General features: G+C 48.2%; 2 protein-coding genes across 29 annotated transcripts in view; one reads left to right on the top strand and one right to left on the bottom strand.

Moving 5' to 3' along the window:
- The window catches only part of CACNA1C (calcium voltage-gated channel subunit alpha1 C), a 616,430-nt gene that overhangs the window by 543,650 nt on the left and 51,691 nt on the right, over window positions 1-21,089 (bottom strand). For all 28 annotated transcript variants that reach the window (XM_059683972.1, XM_059683989.1, XM_059683990.1 and 25 more), the window contains exons 2-3: window positions 10,014-10,335; window positions 5,161-5,266 (exon numbers count right to left, since the gene is read on the bottom strand). In XM_059683972.1, the coding sequence (XP_059539955.1) occupies window positions 5,161-5,266; window positions 10,014-10,335 (428 nt within the window). The remainder of the gene's footprint in view (window positions 1-5,160; window positions 5,267-10,013; window positions 10,336-21,089) is intronic.
- LOC132228097 (polyubiquitin-like) lies at window positions 17,232-17,573 on the top strand. Its single transcript, XM_059683970.1, has one exon. The coding sequence runs from the start codon at window positions 17,296-17,298 to the stop codon at window positions 17,503-17,505; it is 210 nt and encodes a 69-aa protein (XP_059539953.1). The 5' UTR covers window positions 17,232-17,295; the 3' UTR covers window positions 17,506-17,573.

Here is a 21,089-nt window from a genome sequence, read left to right as displayed (position 1 = left end):
GGGGACCACATTATGGCATGACAAGACAAATGTTTCAGTCACTGAAGCTCAATAAACAGTCATTATGCACCTACTATTCCAGGGCCTCAGCAAGGCTGCAAACGTCCTCTCATCCTACACCAAGCCCTGAGCCCAGCTGCTCCTCATAGTCAAGCCAGTCCTCTTGTAAGCACCCTGAGTTGTTATAAAGATGAGTTTGAACTAGCAACTAGTCCCTCTGTTATATTGTTAAACACTCAGTTCCCCTAGCTTCTAAGGGTCCTCTCTCTCAGATTTCCCCTTCCTACCTCTCAGGCCAGCCCTTCCTCACGCCCTCTACTGGCTCCCACTCCTCCATCCACTCTGCACACATTGGTGCTTTTGGGGTTTCAGCCATGGAGGTCGCCTCCTCTCACTCTCCACCCCGACACAGGTGCTCTGAGCCAGGTCTGTGACTCCTTCTCATCCATCCTCCTACTCCCCCTAGTCTCTCTCTTTGGCATGAACATCTCCTGAGCTCCTGACCTGTATCTACTGACTGTTGTACATTTCCATCTGCACGTTCCACGGACTCCTCACTTAACAAATCACAAATTGTACCCCACCTTCCCTTCCCCTCCACTGTGACCTTTCACCTGAAGACATTCTCTTGGCTAATGGCACCTGGTTACTCACATCACCATCCTGGGAGTCAGCTCTCTCCTTTGTCAACAACATCCAACTGGTCACAAGTCGTGTCAAGTTTACCTCCTAAATCCACCACTCCCTCTCCATCCCTGTTGTCACTATCGTCTGGACTTGTGCAGTTTCCTTTTCTCATCACAAACAGTGAGGCCTCCCTCTGGGCCACCTCCCTCAAGCCGCACCCTTTCTAAAGAGCACCCTTTCTAAAATATACCTCTGGACTCAGCACTCTCCTGCTCTGAACATCCCCAGGGTCTCCTCATCACCTGTAATTAAGTTCGACTGTTGGCATGGGCCATCATCTGGCTCTTTTCGTTCACTGGAAACCGGTACCCCATCCTTTGGTCATAAAGGGCACAATAACTAGACGTCTGCACATGGGCATACCCCGCCCCTTTTGGTCTGGAAATCACCTCTTCTTGCAAGATGCAATTCAAATGTATCTTCCCATGTGAAGTCTTCTCTTATTCCCTTCCCAATAGAAAAAAAAATCAGTGCTTTCTCCCTGACATTCGGACCTCTTATAAGACCATGCTTATCTTCCCTGTTAGATACCAGGTCTGCCTCTTTAAGTCTCCCAAACATCGTCCTGGCTCTTGGCATGGATGTTTGCAAGACATCCCGGCACTTACAACTGGGTACTTATGGTCACTGTCTGCCTCATACTCTTCCCCAGAACCCTGGGAAGGAATGTCCCCTCCATCTAACAGGCTGGGGAACTGAGGTCAAGAAAGACTAAAGAACTTCAGATTAAGATTCAGTTACAAAGGAGAGAAGCCAAGATTTGGACGGAGGCCTGCCCAACTCAAATTCTGCTCTATCCAAGAGACCAGTAGCTCTCAAACCTGACTGATTATCAACACCCACCCACACCCACCACCACCAATGAGGAATTTTTTAAAAGATTATTCCTAGGTCATGTCCCAGAACTACTAAATTTGAATCAAAGCTACCAAAGCATAGGAGTCCATATGGTTCAAGCTCTCCAGGTTGTTATAATAACCAAGCTGGTTTTAGGCATCACTGTACTGATCTTCAGGCCTCTCTGCTCTAGAAAATACTGGTCTAGGCCTTTGGGAAGAGCTTGGAGTTGGAGACCTAAGTCCAGGAACAACTTACCTAGAAAGGGAATATAAAATTGTGGAAGTAGCTGGGCTCACTAAGGGCAGAGTATAGAAAGAGAAAATAATGGGCCCAGAGAGAACCCTTGTAGAAGCTCCTGTAGAAAGAAGCAGGAGAGAAACTAGGAGAAACAGAAAAAAAAACAGTGGTAAGAGAGAGAGGAGGAGATTTAATATTAACTATGTACCGAAGCAGTGGGATCAAAGAATTTTGCAAAGAAACTTTTGATAACGTAAGATGCTGTGGAGGGAAAGAGGGAGTGGAAGGCCCAGACCAAAACACTGGTGTTGATTATGTCCGTGGAGCAGAATAATACCCCAATCTACAAGTTGATGTGGATATTGCTTGGTTGTTCCAGGGGTTTCTAATGCTCCTTGACCCTGTGGCCCCCCATCTAGTGAGTGGCCTTCACTGCCACAGGGAAGGTATGACACAGTGGAAGAGCAGAGAACAGGAGCCAGAAGGTGACTTTGAGGTTCGAGTGTAGGTCAGGGCATGATGACAGTCTGGAATAGACCACACGAGGAGTCTATTGGGCGACTCTCCCAAACCAAGGTCCCGAGACGGCAAACAGGGAAACATCAGCAAGGAAACAAAAATGAGTGAGACCCTGAGTATGTCCTTGCAAAAGGGCGCTTGAAATCTCCCATATTCCCCGTTCCCACAGTCCCAGAAGCAACAGAGAGATCGAGAACTGGAGAGGCACTGTGCTGGGGAACAAGAGCCCACACTGCCTTCACGGATCAAAGACCATGAAGGGACAAGGCCATTCTAATAGTGTGGATTGACTGTGCCAAGAGCCCTGCTGCAGGGCCCTAGAGCCGTCCTTGGGACTGAGCTACGACTCCAGGGAAGGGACCGAGAGCCCTGCATTACAGAGATGAGGGTGATGCCACCAGGCCAAATGAAGCCCCAAATCAGACATTATGTTCAGTTATAGGAAAGTAACAAAAAGGTTACATTTCTTTCCCTGCTGAGTTTGCCAACTGAGATCCATCTCTATTACATTCCAGGGATGGGATGGAAGACAGTGAGCAAGGAGCTGAGGAGTGAGCAAAACTGAACTGGCAGGGATAGCAAATGCAGCCTCTTCCTTAAAAAATATTGTTTTCAATTTGTATACATTCCCATCAAAGGAGGCTCAAGGATAGAGTTAGCAGAATTAGGGCAGTGTGTGTGTGTGTGTGTGTGTATGTGTGTGTGTGTGTGTGTGTTTCAGATGGAGCAGACCTGAGCATACTTCCTTAATTTAGTAAATCACTGCCTAACCCATGGTTTGAAAGAGGTAGGAGTTGCCTTAGCAACTAGAAGCCCCTTTTCAATCCTCCTGCACTGTCTTCTGCACCCCCAATTCCTAAAGCAACGTCACTGACAAAGTTCACTGACTGTCTCCACCACCTCTCTCCCTCCACCTACCTAACCCTTCATTTGGAAGGAATGGAGGAATAGAGAAGCCTGCCGCTGGGAGGCCTTGAGAAGCTTGGGCTTGCATGCTGGTGTTATTCTTAAAAAAAAAAAAAAAAACAACAACAACAGCTTTATTGAGGTGTAATTTATATATCATAAAATTCACCCTTTGTAAATACACAACACAATGATTTTTAGTTACGTTTCTTTCCCTGCTTCAGTTACATGTTACACAGTTGTGCAACCATCTAGTTTTAGAGCACTTCCATCACTCCTGGATGTGATTTGAAAAACTGCAGTCCCTCAGCATTCTCTGTACCTGGCAATCTCATTCTAGCTCAAGTAATCCATCACGACCTTTGCTCTCCAGCAGGGCCCCTCTGCTTCCGGAGGCAGGGGGTTCATGGATCTGCCAGCCCTGGTTCCCAGCTGGTGCAGCTCCCCAGGCCCTGCTGATCCTCCTGTGAATTCTGTGGTGCAGGCTGTTATGGGGCCATCTCTGGAGCCTGAGACAAAACCAAACTCCTCTACCTACTTTCAGCACTGCTTTGGCCTAGAGTAGACTCAAAGCTTCACTGGCTTCAGAACAGCACATGGATTCTTTTTTTCTTTTTTTTAAGTTGCAGGTTAAGTGCTCAGCTACAGGGTTTTTGGAGAGGGGCAGGGGTCTCTGGGGAGGGCATGCGCACACGGAAAAGAAGTTGTACCGTGGATGGAAGGAGTGCCTGCCTTTCCAAGGGCCACTTGGGAGATGCTTTGCTTATATTTATTTTGACACAGTAATGATTTCTCGACTGTTAAGAGAAAGGTCACACCTCAGAAGGATGCGTGAATTGCAGCTAATGCTCTGCCTGCTGACTCCGGCCGTGTCATCGCTCAGTGCTCCCTGGCCCGCTGTGGAACCTGTCCCCAGCACAGCCCCAGCCAAGCCATACACACAGAGCCTGGCTCACTACGAACACCGTGCCCACTACGGAGTGGGGGCTAACCCTAAAACTGGGAAATGGCAGAGAAGTTTAAAGTGTGCATCAGATTTATTTGCTGAAGGGCTAAAAAAAAGGTCAAAGGTGAAAAAGCAAAAGAATTACACTGATCATGTCATCGGCGCCAGCAACAATGGAAAAGAGAACCTTGAAACCCCGCAGCTTCTGTTAGAAACGATCGCATAGGACAGTCCAATCTCATTAAGGGAAGGTGCTGGTGACGTGGGAAGATGGGAATCACAGACGTGAGGTGTCTCTGCCAGGGAAGGAGAGACAGGATTTTCCTGCGCGCCTGTCGCGGAGGCATCCCCATGTGCCCCAGTTTTGCCAGCCGCATTCCAGAGCTCATTTCCTCCCATGCCCAGATGGAGCAAGGGCCTCTGTAATGACTTCATGCTCAGCCAAAAGTAAACACTCCCCATGCTTTTTCCATGGACAAATTCTAACCCCAAACCTCCAGCACTGGCCTCTCAACAGTCCAAATGGAAAGCTGCCTTTCCCAAGAAAATAAAACCCTTTTAACTAAATAATATATCTTGGCTGCAAAAGCAAACTTCCCTAAAAGCTTCCTAGAAATTATTTATCATGCGATACTACAGACCACCTGACCAAGCCCTACCAATGAACAGAGACACCTAAATACAACAAAAGATCAGAGAATAAAAGTTCACTCCACAAACACCTGCCCTATAACACATGCCGCATGTGGCAGTACACAGAGGACCTGCTGTGCGCAAACCCGCGCGCACACGCGCACTACCACCTAGCTGGAATATTCTTTCTAAACACAGGCTGTGATAAGACAAGTGCTGCTTCCAATCAAGAGCAGAACAGCCCCAAGACCTCAGCACAGCAGTGCTACATACACATCACAGGCACGTCTCCCGCAAACCTCCCTGCTCTCCCACATTCCGACCTGAATCGGCGTGATCAAGTCGGTCCTCCACCAAGGAAGAGAAGCACGGATTTGGGATGGTGGACTTACCAGGTTAGAATTGGTGGCATTGGAGTCATCTTCTGGAAAGGGAATATAGATCGCTAAGGCCACACAATTGGCAAAAATAGTCAGTAAAATAATGATTTCAAATGGTCTGAGGAAGGGAGTTAAGGAAGTTAATGTTGCAGAAAGCACAAGTGAAACAAACATACATATATATTCTTAAATGAATCAAAGATTCATAAGAATTTTGTTTAAACAATACATTCCAAGCCCCTTGTATTCTGAAAAGAAACATATGCCTTTTTAAGTACTTCCAATGGGTCCCCGCCAAAATTTTTCCTAATATGTCAAAAGCAGTGGAGGCCTGTCGCGTGCCAGAGTAAACACAGATTTCTGAAAACTTTTTCTCCTTCTTTTATTTATTTAGATTGCATGGGACTTCATTTTCCCTCATGTGTGCTCAGGTTGCTTTTCAAGAGCAGGGCCTCTCCAGTCAGGACCTGTGATCCCAGGACCCCTCTCCTTGTGGTTTCATGCTGCCACCCAGGGACTCTAGCTTGGGAGGGGAGAGGCGGACAGAGGGGGATTGAAGGCAGACACTAGACTTTAAGATTTTTCATTTGAAATTTGGAGATTTTATTTTTACTCTTTTAATTTGAAGTTCAGAATGCCTTTTTTTTTTCCTTCTTTCTTATTCTCTGACAACTTCTAGAGGATCTGAAGATGGCCAGGGCCTCGGGACCCCTAAGAGCACGGTAGCATGTGTACTGTGCTTCTAGGGTGGGAACTGCCTTTTCTTTAAGACACAGCTCCATGTAGAACCCCGCAGGGCCTGGCTTCCAGGGAAAAGGCTTACATCCCAGGTCCTCTCCCCCTTCCCTTGGTATGTGCCAGGATCCAGCAGGACAAGCCAAGACCCACGCACCAGCAGCAGTGCACTCAGGGATCCTGTGCCTGGATTTATTTATCAATATATCAGGGCAGGACACAAGGTTGGGAGGAAAATGAGCTCCAGTGATACTACCCCCACGTCCTGCACCCACAATTAATGGCCACAAGGGGGAGGCTTCAGAGGCAGCACCTAGCTTATGCTCTTCCAGCCCCACCTCCCCCAACCCCTGACACTGCCAAGTTTTCAACGTAGTCCCATGGTCGGTAAACTGCGGCTCGTGAGCCATATGCGGCTCTTTGGCTCCTTGAGTGTCGCTCTTCCTAAGCCTTAGGAGTACCCTAATTAAGTTAATAACACTATACCTACCTACCTACATAGTTTAAGTTTAAAAAATTTGGCTCTCAAAAGAAATTTCAATCGTTGTACTATTGATATTTGGCTCTGTTGACTAATGAGTTTGCCGACCACTGGCCTAGTCCATGGAGTCTGAGGAAAGAGGAAGGAGAGGATGGGACTTCCCGGGAGAAGGAACCAGCTTCATCTCCCAGCACATGAAACCTGTATTCATCAAGTTAACATATCTTGAAGCAGGAAAAGACTTAAAAATCAGCTAGTCCAAACCTCTAAGGTCCAGAGAGCCTAAGAAACTTTCCCAGACCCCACAGCAGGTCCTGACCAGCCAGGACTAAAACCCAATTCCCTGACCTCTCAGTCCAGCGCTCATTCCCTTGTCATAGATGGCCTCTAACTTCTGTTAACAGGCGACCCCGAGCCGGGAAGGCATCTTGGTGATAATCTAGTCCAGGCTTCCCAGCCAGTGTGCTCGTTATTGATCCCCCTTGGCCATATGGGTGCAACTGGGGGTGCATTTACCGAGCATACTTCATAAAGTTGCCATTTTCTGTGCCTTGATGTAAAAAATAAAGCATGAACTGGGCCTGTCCAACCTCCCAGCTTGACAGACAGAGAAAATAAAACAACCTCTCCCAGACCCCAAGCTGGGAAATACCAGAGCCAGGATCAGAACCAGACCTACTGACTCATCTTTTCCAACACGCCTGCTGCTCCTTGAGTTGGCCAAGGAACAAGTGATGATGGTGGTGATGTTGATGATGACAATGGTGATGGCAACAGGGAGGACATAGCTAACATTTATTGGGAACTTACTCTGTACCAGGCACTGTTCTAACTGCTCTACATAAATATCCTGAGTGGAATGCAAAATTATTATTCTCATTTCTAAGTGAAAGGTTAAAGGTTAACTTGTCCAAGGTCACAGAGGTCGTGGAAGGACGGCTTCAAACCCAGGAAGCCTGGCTCCAGGGTCTGGGTTTGTAAGGACAACTCTGCACTGATCTATCCTGAAGTTACCCTGAAGCATTTAAGGAAGTTAGTTCTTTTAGTCCTCCTACACATTCCTCTTCCCTCCTAGCCTTTCCCCACCTGCTTAGGAGAGTGACATTCAGCCCAAAGGCTGGTCAGTTTGGTTTCCATCATCTAATCCTCTGTGCTCCCTCACTGCCCCCAGGGCAAGGGCACATTAACTCAACTAGGCCAGACCTCACACATCGTCCTCAGAATGTCAGCTTGGTCCCAGAGTGGAGGAGGGCTACACTTCGGGTGTTTCTTGCACTGTAAGTTCCACCTCCTGCCCATCCAGTTATCCATCCATCACCTTATGCTAAAAGTACTGGCTACAGCTGGGGAAGATTTTGAGTAAAGAAACCAATCAGGCAGATAAGAAAAGCTATTAGCTGTGGAGGACCAGGTAAGCCCTGCAAGTGTTCAGTGACCCAAGACACCCAGATCATTTTTTAAACTGCCTTCTCTTCTTAATGACAGCATCAAATTCCACTCTTTCAAGAGCACTGACTGGCTAGTACACCAGACCATCTCCTTCCCCATCAGCTACCCTTCAAAGGCTATCTGGGAATGCCACCAACCACCTACCAAGACCGGGTCTACTTCCTCTCCTGTGGATGGAGGACACATACCCTTGGAGAGTGGCTGCAGCACCCCTCTGCCCAAGTATGTGGGGAGCAGTGCAACGAGGTGGCTGAGGCCCGTAGTTGGCATACTGGACCTGACCACTCTTCCCCCACCTACCCTGTATATTACTCTTGCCTCTCCTCTCTCCCCTTCTTCCCAGGCTTTGTATGACACCAGCACCAGAGACCCATGCATCCCAGGAGGTTAACTAGCACTCACTGAAACATCTCCTAAGGTAGATTTTCTGAGCGTGCTTCCACATGCGCAGATTCTGCAGCCCTTGCTAATCTGCATGGCGCCCCCTGAACGTCCACCCTAGTACCTCTCTTCTGTGCTCTGGGGGTGTGGGCTGTAGGAAGTGCATGGATTTGGGAATTGGGGAACCTGGATTTGAAAGCCCACTGTCAGTTGCCAGCTGTGTGGTCTGGGAAAGTTCTGCAGCTTCTCCAGGCCCCAATGCCCCCCATCTCCAGAGAAGCCTGACATTCAGGGCCCCCAGCCCTCCACCTCCACAATTCTGAGGGAGCAGCTTTGACAGTGGCCTGATGGGGCCAAAAAAGCCAAGCCTCCTGCCCAGTCATCTGAGAACCAGATCCACACCTGGCCACTCACGACAGACTGGCCAGCTGTGGAGCAGCCACTCAGCTTGAACTGCATCTCTTAGAGTTATTTTTTAGTTCAGGGATTCAAACATTTATAGAATTAACATTTCTTCCTAAATACAACCTCTCTTCTCTCCCTGAGTCATCTTCTTTGGCCTTTCAACCATACCCAAGACTTTTAAATTTTTCCATAGAAATTCATGAATGAAACCTAACACTCCCATCCTGAACCTTCAGAGCCACAGTAGCCCAGCCGGAATGACTTCTTATTATAAAAATGCCCAACAATAAAACCAGGTTCTAGTCCTGTCTGTCACCAACCATATGGCCCTGAGAGTCACTTTCGTGGTGCTCAATGTCATCACTAGGGAAAGTCAGGAGTGGACCTACTGATCTTTAAGGTCCTTTCCAGCTCCACCCACAATTCCCACAATGCCAAGGGGCCTGTGACTACAGTGAGAGCCCAACCTTTCAAAGAAAGCCATTTTCTCTCAAAGACCCAGTCACTCATTTCCATACAGAGTGGTTCTGTGTTTAACACTGCAGGTCAGAATCTCCACTTTGACTGCACGTTAGAATCATCTGGAGAATTTTAAAAACATGTTGGGTGGAGCTCAGGCACCTGTATTTTGTTACAGCTTTCCAGGTGATGCTAAGGTGCAGCCAAGGTTGAGAGTCCTTGTCCGAGGCCTTGAACCAAGAGCTGCAGTCCCTGACCACCACCGTCTTGCATTTCCTAGGCTCCTTCACCATAGAGCAGCGGTTTTCAACCTGTGGGTCACAACCCCTTTGGGGGTCGAACGACCCTTTCACAGGGGTCGCCTAAGACCATCAGAAAACACAGATATAATTACATATTGTTTTTGTGATTAATCACTATGCTTTAATTATGTTCAACTTGTAACAATGAAATTGGGGGTCACCACAACATGAGGAGCTGTATTAAAGGGTCACGCATTAGGAAGGTTGAGAACCACTGCCCTAGAGAGAGGGAGGTCATGAAACTATGCCAGCGCCATGACATGGTAGGAAAAGAAGGCTGTGGAGTAGCAGCATGAAACCACTTAACCCAACACGTGGGTCTCTGGGCAAGCTCAGCTAGGTAAGATGATATGTCATAACCTCGTAGGCTCATTTTCTCAAATGTTGCTTATTATATGAAAAAACATACAAAGAAACAAACACCTGGGGAGCTTGTTATACAAGCAGATTCCAAGTCCTATCCCCAGAGACTCTGATTCACCAAGTCTGGAGCTGCACCTGGAACTCTGCATTTTACAGTGCCCCAGTGAATGCAACAGGTCAGATAACACTTATAGGCTCAGCAGGGACAACACAGCCCACTGGCTGGTAGGTACTGGGGGGCTGGCCCTACTGGGGCACACACTCTGCCCAGACCAGGGCACAAAGGATATTTCCATTCGACAATGCTGATGCATGCCCTCCGGATGGGGTTCTTCAGAGTCAGGCAGAGCAGGGCACGAGGTGGGCGTGTGGCAGTGGTGCTGCCCTGCTTCTTGGGCTTCCCATACTGCTGCCGCTTCCGCTGTGTGGAGCTGACTGTGGAGATGGTCGCGTTGCCAGCGCTTCCCATCAACTTAGCCTGCCGGGCCGCATCAATGGCTGCCTGCCAGGACAGGGCCGCCCCTGGAGTGGGGATGTGCTCGGGGGCAAGCCCTGCCGCTGCATTGGCATTCATGTTGGCGTGAGCTGGGCGTGGGCTCCCATAGTTGGAACCTGCAGGAGAAGAGTACAGAGGACAACAGTCACCAGGGAGAAAACAGTAGAGCTTGTGATATGCTCCGAATCCCAGATTCACAATTACTTAGAGACCTTATTTCAAACTATTGCAGTTTGGAAGGGGAACATGGAAACACAGTGTGTGGTGCTGAGAAAAGAGAGTCCGGAAATCTGTTCTAGTCCTGGTTCAGCTGTGTGACCTTGCATTTGTCATTCCCCCTTCTCTAGTCTCATTGCCTCATTTTGACAGACATGACATAAAGATATGTATTATAACATATATGGATCTCAGAAGCAGTGTGAGAGAAAGGCAGGATACAGAAAAAGGTAAATACACAATGCAATATATGTAAATTAAAATACATTTATATAAGAATAAATAAAATGATATTCATTAAAGAGAACGGCTGATTGTTTAAGGAAGGTGAGGAGGAAAATGGGAGTAGGATATGGAGATAAAAAGAAAAATGAATGAATGAAGTGAATAAGAGAGCTATCGTATGGATCAATGACAAATGCCCAAAGAATTGAAGAGTTTGATTCACTCAAATCTCTGCACCTGAGCGCACTCTCTCCCTCTCTCTCTCTCTCTCTCTCTCTCTCTCTCTATATATATATATATATATATATATATATATATATATGAACAAAATGAGGGGGTTGGACCAAAGTAAGGTTACATCCGGGTACCTTAAACCCATCAGGGCATTGAGAGATGGTTTAATAGGAGGGGGTAGGGGACTGTGATGGTTTTAAATCATGTCAGCCCATCTTTTGACATCTGCCTCCCATTGAGAAACAGGATCTATATATACCCTTCTCCTGAAATGGGTTGGCTTTTGGTGATTGTTTTGACCAATAAAGTACAGCAGAAGTGACGATAACATTGCATCCACCTGACTCTCTCTGGATGCTCACCCTCAGGGAAGCCAAACACTCTGCAAGGTAGCCTGGTTGCTATGAGGAAGCCCACCAGCCCTACATAGAGAGACCGCATGCAGAGGGACAGATTCCCAGCCAGCCTCCAGCTGCTCTGGTCACCATCTGATTGCAACTACATGAGAGACCCCAAGCCAGAACCACCCAGCCAGCCCTTCCTGTGACAGGTTGGCAGCGTGGGGTAGAAGGGCACTGCAGGAAGGACACCTGAGTAGGAACCAGTGAAGTCCAGCGTAGGGACATCTGCAGTGCTCTGGAGCCTTCAAGACTGTCCCTAAGATACCACACATACTCTGGTCGGCCTGATGCCTCCCCCAGAATCCTCCGAGGTTTGCCAAGTAATCAGCTCAGCCTGGGCCTAAACCTGAATGCCCCAGAACAGAAGCATGACCATGAGATCTGTCAACTGGCCAGGTGCATCAGGATCAAAAGGGGCTGCAGGGAATGGGGTGCTACTGTGGGCAGAGAGCTGGGCATCTGGATGCCATGTCAGTTGCCTGGAAGACTGGGGCTGGAGCAGGCAGACCAGTTGCACATACATCACTTCCAGTCCCCCCACCATAATCCTCCTCTCTGCTCAGTGCACATAAGGTCCTTCCAGGGAAGCTGCTGAGTCCAGAAACAGTTACCCAGTAGAGCCCTTACCTCTCCTTACTGCAACCCACCAGGATTCAGATGAAAACTTGGTGCTCTGCCCATCACCTCTCCCCAGCTCTTACCAGGGGCTGATTCATCTACATTTGGCTTTAAGATAACTTTTGCTCCCAGTGTGACCTGCTATCTGGACCCTATCACCCCTACCACCAGCCCTGTCCACAGGGACCAGTTCAGAGATGAGCACATGACCCAGCTCAGCCAGTGAGAACGAATTCACCCAGAGAACATCTATTCTAGAGACAGACTCTAACAACCTCATTGGGCTCCTGCATCCAGCCTGATGCTAGCCTTACCCTGAGCTTTCTGGTTTTAGTACTTAAGTAACTTAGATTAAGCTAATTTGAATTGAGTTTCTGTCCCTGACAACCAAAAAACACCTGGCTAATAAGCTCAGTGCCATAAGCTCAAACGTGGTTGGGGTGTCATTTCTGCCAGATTCCAAAGTCTACGTCCTTTCCATCATCACCCCAGTGACAGTCAGTTTCCACTCTGATGCCAATCACTGTCCAAAATGCTGTACCTAAAGGATTCTAAGACTTTTCTGAGCACAACAGGAGAGTATATCATGATAGATCAGTGATGTCTGCAAGGGCACAAAGGGTAGGGAATGGTATTGCAGATGCCACATATTTACCACCCTGTATGATACCAAGATGAGCACATCAGGTCTTCTTTAGTGCCAAATGGTCTACTGACTTCTTGTTCCAACAGTTACCTCCTGAACTATTGCCATCTGGTCCCTGTAGCATTAGGGCCCCACTCCCAACCCCTAAGGACTAGAAAATTGTCTCTTTGCTATACTCAATCCATGGCTATATTCTCAACATGACAATGACTCCCTTTGCACAGTATATTCCCTTCACCCTCTGCCTTTCCTCTGCCCCAGCTGCTCCAGGCAGCTGCCATACCCTCAGGGGTAAAGTATGTTAACCAGAATGTCAGAATCATGGAGAACCCAGCACTTCCTAGAAGTCTTGTCTCTCGCATACTTCCCTGCACTTACTTCGTGGAGCTTAAGTATAGAGCTAGGAAGACCCCAATAAGGCTGTGCCTTCTCCTTTCTTATAAGATCCCAGAGGAAAAAATTATAAGAGAGAATTGAAATTAATAAAGGCACCTGGAGCACGAGAACTGCTTTAACAACCAGCAAGCATGAGTATCTCCATTTAACTCATAAGAAAACAAAGGAGCGTATGACTCATTAAAGGTCACAAAGTGAGACAATGGAAGATTTCTGCAGCACACACAGGCTCACAGTTAAATGCTAGACTATCCTCCACCTCCTCAGATCTCATACACAGAGTCCACACGCATACCCACGTGCATGCTCACATATGTGGCCACAAACAAAGCACACACCTCCTACTGGTTTATGGGCCTTGAGGTTGAAGAGGTTGAATTTCTGATCCCAAGAACATCCTTTATATGATCTTCACAGAACAGCATCCACTACATGAACAGCCCATTAGTAACCCTGGGAACTTTGGGATGAATGACAGTGCAAGGTGTCCCTGCTCCTATTTGCTGCATTGGAGTGACTGAGCCCAACCTCTCATCTCTTGTCTTACTGGGTTCACCAGACTGGGCTGCAATTCTGTGTCCGTTCAATCTGAGATACATCATTTTTCCTTCCTTCTAGGTTTGGTACTGACAATGCTTAATAGACTATTTTATTCCTGGACTGACTTCTCTTCCTTCACCTAAGTAAAAGCAACCATGTTCCAACCATCATTCTTCCCAGTCCTCCATTCTCTCCTCACACAAGCCCTCAACTTCACGCCTTCCTACTGTCTTCACACTCCAATCTTTGTACTCACCCCCAGCATTATAAATCACCCTCTCTCACACCACTTGCCAGTCCCAAAAACCAAGGAGTATTTGGACAATGCTTGGAAAGAAGTCAGAAGGAACCAGCATGAGAGCATATGCATGGCCTTGGAAAGGCTGTGTGTGGGGTTTAGAGACCATGGCTAAATGGTCGTAACTCCAGAGAGCCAAGAGGGGTTCTGAAAGCCACGCCTTGGTAGGCTGCCTTGTGAGCCACCCCTCACCGTGGGTGACCTCATTCACATTGTGAACCGTTCCCAGAGCACAAGGACCTCTCTGGAGCACACCATCTGGAGAAAGCACATACGAATAAGCCCGTGGGGAAAAATGGAATTTCAACCTCTCCCCAGCTGGAAGACGAGAAAACAGCCTTCAGTATTTTGGTCCTGGCAGCTCTGAGCATGGCTGTAGCCCTGTGACATGACTAAGGACACTGCCACACAAAGCCACTCACCAGGTGAGGCAGGCGGGGCCCCTCGAGGCTCCTCCACTAGGTCTATACTCCAAGTTCCAGCTTGGCTTCCTCTTCTCCAAGCAATTTCCCTGCCCTCCCATCCCCAGACTGGAGGCTCTATGAGTACCACCAGGTCCACCACAACAAGGGGCACAATTCTACAAGAGTCCCAGAAATGAAAAATCTCCATCTCAGACTCAACATTTTTTAATCCAGAGCAGTGCCATGGATGAAAGGCAAGCAGTAGTGTGTCCTTGATAGCTTTTGTTAGCACCAAATAAATCACCCAATGCAAAGAGATCAATTTTCAAATTATGAAGCGGATTCAAAGCTCTGACTGCTGGTTGCCAGCTGAAAAGATGCCACTATTTAAGTCTGCTCTGGCGCCTGCCTTACCATACTACTTCCACTGATGCTCTTGTCCCTGAACGAGCCCCAGGGCAGCAGCTCAACAAATCAGGCCACACACAAACAGGTGGGTGCCCACAGCAGCGATCTCTTTCTCATACATAAGAAAAAGACTCTCATTTGTCAAATAGCCAAGCTTGCCTGAAGACAGCAGCAGCCCCTCCTCCTCCTCCTGCACACAGTAGCTGCTGCTTCTCCAACAGAATGGAGGCCCAGCCTAGAGCCTGTCCTCTCAACCTTTCCAATTACTTTCTAAGGCCCCAGAATGAACTGGTCAGCTGCAGGTCATTCTGCTCTGCAAGGTCCACGGAGGAGTCCAAGTCAGGAGGCAGTGGCTTATGCTTCCTTGGTACCCACCCCTTCACCCCTGGGAAAAGGTGTGGTGCTGAGGACTTAGAAGGTGTTCATTGATAAAAAAGGTTCATTTTTTTCCCTTTAATCGATCTCTATCCATGAACCTGATCCAGGGCCATATCCCAGAAAATGCTCAATATCTGTTGCTAACAAGTGTATTAACAGTGATGACATGATAAAGATGAAGGTGGACAACAGGTAGACTTCAGCAACACTGTTGGAGTCGGCCGGTCTATGCCCTAAGGAATGGGCTTAGGCCTTTCCACTTACTTCCTGGAGGTGATAGTGGGGGAGACTATCTGAGGGAAGAGGTTGTGAGCAGGCCACTACCCATTTTTTTGCCCAGAATGTTGCAGTAGCCCCTTGACATTTCTTTCACTTCTCTTGACTATCCCCAATCCAGTCTCTATGCCAGAGTGACCTTTTAGAAATAGAAATCATAAATCAGTACCTGTCATTCTCCTATTTAAATCCCTTCAAAATCTGAACTCTACATGATTTATGAAGCCTGCATAGGTGGTCCTTGGCCCACTTCTCTGAGTTCATCTCACTCATCTCTTGGCCTAGTCCCATGCACTCCTGACACACTGGCCTCACTTCACCCCTCAGACATGCTCAGCTCTTGTCTATCACAGTACCTCTGCACAAACCTAACTTGCTCCCTCTGCTCTTTGCTTGGTGATTCCTTCTCACATTTCAGGTTGGTGCTTAAGTGATTCTTTCTCAAAACCCCCAACCCTGATTCCCCAAACTCAATAAGGATAGCTCAAACAGTGGGTGCCAGTGTGCTTCCCATTTCCCTGCCTCCACACCACTCTGCAATAGAGATCCCAAACCCCCGGCATCATAAAGGGAACCCCAATTAGGCACCTGTGTGGAAAAAGGCACAGAGCTGCAGGCCTGCTTCAACAGCATGGCCTCCCTCGTTAGCCTCCGTCCCTCAGCCATGCACAAAGGAGGTCACTACTAAAGACCAGTCTTTGTACATACAATTACAACCAATGCTGACTTATGAGGAGCAAGAAACAATAGTTCATCCCTGGAAAGGAGAGAACTGTACATGCCTTTCTCCTAAAGTCTTATCCTCTCACTTAGCAAAGGAAATGCTTTCACTCAAGCCGGATGTCACCAAAGATCTTTGCAGAAGCCCATTTAGCTCTTACTGTCTGTCATCTCATTGTAGTGACAAGAGGCCTGCATTTCCTTTAAGAGTGTGGCAGTCAACCTGAAACAGAAACTATGCTTTCTCTGCCCGTTAAAGGCCAAAAAAACTAGAAAACAGGAGGTCATTAATCTTCCCTACCCAGTACATTGCAAAGATAGCCAGGAAACTCAGACAGGGAAGATGCTGGTCTGGGTCTTAGAAGATAACCCAAGGCCCTGCCCACTTCAAGCCTAGAAGTGCTCATCCAGAGAAGAATCAGGTCTGGCTCAGCACCATGTGGCAGATGTAGTGGACTGGTGGGCTAATGCAATAGCTCTTCCAACCTCCTTCTGCTGTGCCTTCCTGTCCTGCAAAGGCGGGAGAGCTAAAAACTAGTCTCCAGTCTCCCCTGTAGCTGGACTTCCTGATGTGACTATGGGGTTGGCCAATTCAAGAACTGAACTGAAATTAAGTCAGGTGGGGAGGGTATCTGTTTCACCACTACAGCCCAGCAAGGCACTGGCATGGCTTCCTGATCCCTGGATCCTACAGCCAGCTCTTGGCACAGCAACTTCCACATTCCCCAGCTTCCTAATTATCCCAGAGTCCCAGTCCTCTTAGCAGGCCAGTTCTGCAGTATTGTTCTGGGAATCATTGCTGGAGGACGAGGCCAGAGCCTGTTCTCCCAACCCTTCCAATTACTTTCTAAGCCCTTATATCCCTGTATTAAGTATCTTTCCTATTAAAATGGCTACACTAGTGTCTGTTGTGCGTCTAAACCATACAATCCACAGTCACACTGTGTAACAAAATGTCTACAATGATGAAAATGTCCTGTAAATCTGGTTGTCCAATATGGCAGCCACCAGTCATTGTGGCTGTTAAGCACTTGAAATGTAGCTAGTTCAACTGAGGAACTACATTTTAACTTTCATTTAATTTACATTTAAATAGCCACATGTGGCTACCATATTGGACAGCACAGGTCTATATTAAGAGGTAGTCATGATGGAAAGAGCATGATGAGGAATCAGGTGTGAGAAATGGAATAAAGTACTAACAGAAGCACTTAGTTCTAATCTGTAAAAAAAAAAAAAAAAAGAAAGGGCATTCGCGGTCATCGGAACACAGTTGCCGTTCTCTTCGCTCGCAGCCTCCTTCACCGCCCTTGACAATGCAGATCTTCGTGAAAACCTTGACCGGCAAGACCATCACCCTCGAGGTCGAGCCCAGTGACACCATCGAGAATGTCAAGGCCAAGATCCAAGACAAAGAGGGCATCCCCCCTGACCAGCAGCTGGAAGACAGGCGCACCCTGTCCAACTACAACATCCAGAAAGAGTCCACTCTGCACCTGGTCCTGCGCTTGAGAGGGGGTGTCTAAGTTAATCCCTTTTAAGCTTTCAACCAATTTAAATTGCACTTTTCTTTCAATAAAGTTGTTGCAATCCCCCCCCCAAAAAAAAGAAAGAAAGAAAGAAAAGAAAAAGGAAAGGAAGAAAAAGAAACTTTAAAAAAAAAAAAAAAACAATCAAGAACTGATTCAGATTCTGATGGGTGGATGGATTTTCTGACCAGAAAATAACCACCTGTGCAAAGACATGTTTTCAAAGCATGAGATTCTAAGACCTAACAAACAACATAGAAACCAAAAGTCATTTTTCAGTAGCTAATGCTCTTGACAAGTGAATGAGAAACTAATTCTTCCAATGGGCAGCTAAGGAAGCTGACACTTTCCCCAACCTTAGTTGGACTAAGAGAGCCCCAAGACATCCCAGCTGGGCTGTAAGCCCTCTCCCCACAGCAAGCACCCCAAGTGTCTCCTCAGCATTTTAATAACGGTGCTCTCCATCTGCCTCCTCTGTCTCCTATATGAGCTACCTTCACACTCTTTTCAACAGCACTCTCTCACTATCACTGTCTTCCTCATCTCTCATCCTGCTATGAACACAGTTCATGGGAGGTGCGGATGCTCAGAACAGGCCCATGACCATAAGTAGTCAAAGCTGCTCCAAAACAAGGAGACAGTGCAGGACCAAGAACATCTGTGGCCATCGCCCTGACTCAATCGATTGGTGCTGTCTTAAATGGAACTGTCTCTTTTCTATTCTACATCCCACCTCTTTCTGATGACTGGGGCCAAGGCAGAGAACTTGGAGCATTCCAGAAGCCCCATCCAACTGGAAGAGCGGTAAATCTACTGGTGCTCCCCTTCCAGTGACCCAGAAAACTAGGCCTTTTTTCTGTTCTTCCTGGGGCAGCTAGTCAAAGGGAGGGAAAGAGAGGAAAAGGAATCCTAGGGCAGATCCCAGAAGAAGTAAACTAGCTCCATCTGCAGAGGACTGGAGACCAATAAATGTTGCCTTGGCCAGAAGACCCTAATCATAAAGCCATTTCCCCCATGGTACTCAGGTCATATTGGCATCAGAGAGCAGAAGGAAGAAAAGCTAGATGAACACAAGTGAACAGATATAAACAGCTAAACCATACTTTCCAAACAAAGACAATAAATTGCAAATTAATAATAAAATACTTTTTTCATTTATTTCCAAGCAGGGAGAGGAGAGAAATCTCCTGCTATTTGAACTAAGGCACCTATCAATCACCTTGGATGGAAAACCTAAATTACAGAACCTAGTCAAGGATCATTTCAAGTTTATCAAAAGTGAGTATTTCGGCTTTTTAAGTGTAATCACAGAGTAGATTTTGCACTGTAAAAACAGACCCAGACCTGGCTGAGCTCAGACACTTATCTAGAAAAATGGGAAACCCTCGGGTTGCTGATGTCTCAGGGTGGGGGAGTGGGGGGGAGAGGGGGGCATAGTGGGGGACAGGGGCTATGGAAAACAGTAAAGAGTGCCACAGTAGCCTAGCACAACACTGATGGGACCTAAACCCCACTCCTCCTCTCCTCTGCTTCAGCTGGTGAGTGCCTGAAAGAAGCTACACTCCAACCTTTGGGTCCTTCTCTTATTCTCTCAGTGATTCATAAGTTCCTTGACAGCAGGAACCAGCTTTGCAGCCTCAGAAATCCTAGCAGAGTGGTTGTCAGTAGATGTTCAAAACACATTTGCCACATGGATGTTCTTGTGCAGAATTTTCACTTAGCCTTCACAGATTTCTAGTGAAAAGTTTACAGAGATGATATTATTCGACTCTTTTAGATGATGTTTGTCATATGTTAAAGGTGTTTATTATCATACTAGGGGCCCGGTGCACAAAATTCGTGCACTGGGTGTGGGGCGGGGGTAGTGTCCCTCAGCCCAGCCTGCCCCCTCTCACATACTGGGAGCCCTCAGGCGTTGACCCCCATCACCCTCCAATCGCAGGATCGGCCCCTTGCCCAGGCCTGACGCCTCTGACAGAGGTGTCAGGCCTGGGCAGAGGACCCTCATTTCCCCCCATCACTGGTTCTGCCCCCAGCCCAGGCCTGATGCCTCTGGCCCAGGCATCAGGCCTGGGCAGGGGACCCCCAGACCCCTCCAATTGCTGGCTCTGCCCATTCTCCAGGCCTGATGCCTCAGCCAGAGGCGTAGACCCCCATCACCCTCCGATCACCTGATCGGCCCCTTGCCCAGGCCTGACGCCTCCGCCAGAGGTGTCAGGCTTGGACAGGGGACCCCCATCTCCCCCCGATCACTGGCTCTGGCCCCCGCCCAGACCTGAGGCCTCTGGTCCAGGAATCATGCCTGGGCAGGGGACCCCCATCTCCCTCTGATCGCTTACTCCACCCCCCGCCCAAGCCTGATGCCTCTGACCCAGGCTTCAGGCCTGGGCAAGGGGACCATCATATCCCCCCAATCCCGGCTCCGCCCCCTGCCCAGGGCTGATGCCTCGGCCAGAGGAGTTGACCCTCATCACCCTCTGATCACCAATCACCGGATCGGCCCCTTGACCAGGCCTGAGGCCTCCGGCAGAGGTGTCAGGCCTGGGCAGTGGACCCCCAGCTCCCCGCGGTTGCAGGCTCCGCCCCTGCCCAGGCCTAACGCCTCTGGCCTAGGCATCCGGCCCGGGCAGCGGGGACCCACAGCTGCAGCGGCCCCGCGATCGTGGGCTCCGCTTTAGGCCCAGGCAAGGGACCCCTAGCTCCTGAGACTGCCAGCTTTGACCGTGCCCAGCTCCCATCGCTGGCTCCACCCCTACTTCCTGCTATCACTGGCCAGGGCGGAAAAGGCACCTGATTCTCCGATCATGGCTGGAAATATTTCCCCCAGCTCTTAGCTCCCCCCTGGGTTTCCGATCACTGTCAGTGGCAGGGGGCTTCTTCCTGCTTTCCCTTTCACCTCCCTGCATTGTGCCTACATATGCAAATTAACCGCCATCTTGTTGGCAGTTAACTGCCAATCTTAGTTGGCAGTTAACTGCCAATCATAGTTGGCAGTTAACTGCCAATCATAGTTGGCAGTTAACTGCCAATCATAGTTGGCAGTTAATTTGCATATAGCCCTGATTAGCCAATGAAAAGGGTATCGTCATACGCCAATTACCATTTTTCTCTTTTATTAGTGTAGATGTTAAGTAAATGTTTCTTCCCTGCTCAGAAAGGAAGCCACCAAAAGCAGGCACCTTTACCTATTTTGTTCACTGCTGTACACCCAGAGCCCAGACAGCGTGGAGCAGCCAACCTTTCAGACCTTGCGGACAACCAGTGGTCCATGGTCCACTGGTTGGTGACCACTGCTCCAAAGGTTTCCTTAAACCAGCGGTTGCCAATTTTCCAGACCTCACAGACCACCAGTGGTCTGTGGACCACCGGTTGGTGACTGCTGGTGTAGAGCATGGTGTGTGCGCAATAGAAATGTGTTGAATGAATGAGTAGCTCAAATGTAATTGTACCAGCAGAGTAATTATTTAGACTTCTGCCCACATGATATTGACATTTTATTGCTTTGGCCCCATTTCACTGGTAGGAAAACAGAGACACAGAGTGACGGCGCCTTTCCTGATCACCAGAATTAGAACAAGTGA

This window comes from Myotis daubentonii, chromosome 2 (assembly GCF_963259705.1).
Source record: "Myotis daubentonii chromosome 2, mMyoDau2.1, whole genome shotgun sequence".
Taxonomy (NCBI): domain Eukaryota; kingdom Metazoa; phylum Chordata; class Mammalia; order Chiroptera; family Vespertilionidae; genus Myotis; species Myotis daubentonii.
This window is presented reverse-complemented; position numbering and strand designations above follow the sequence as displayed.

Coding starts and splice junctions, on each gene's coding strand:
- LOC132228097 (XM_059683970.1), top strand. CDS start 17,296: ATGCAGATCTTCGTGAAAACCTTGACCGGCAAGACCATCACCCTCGAG.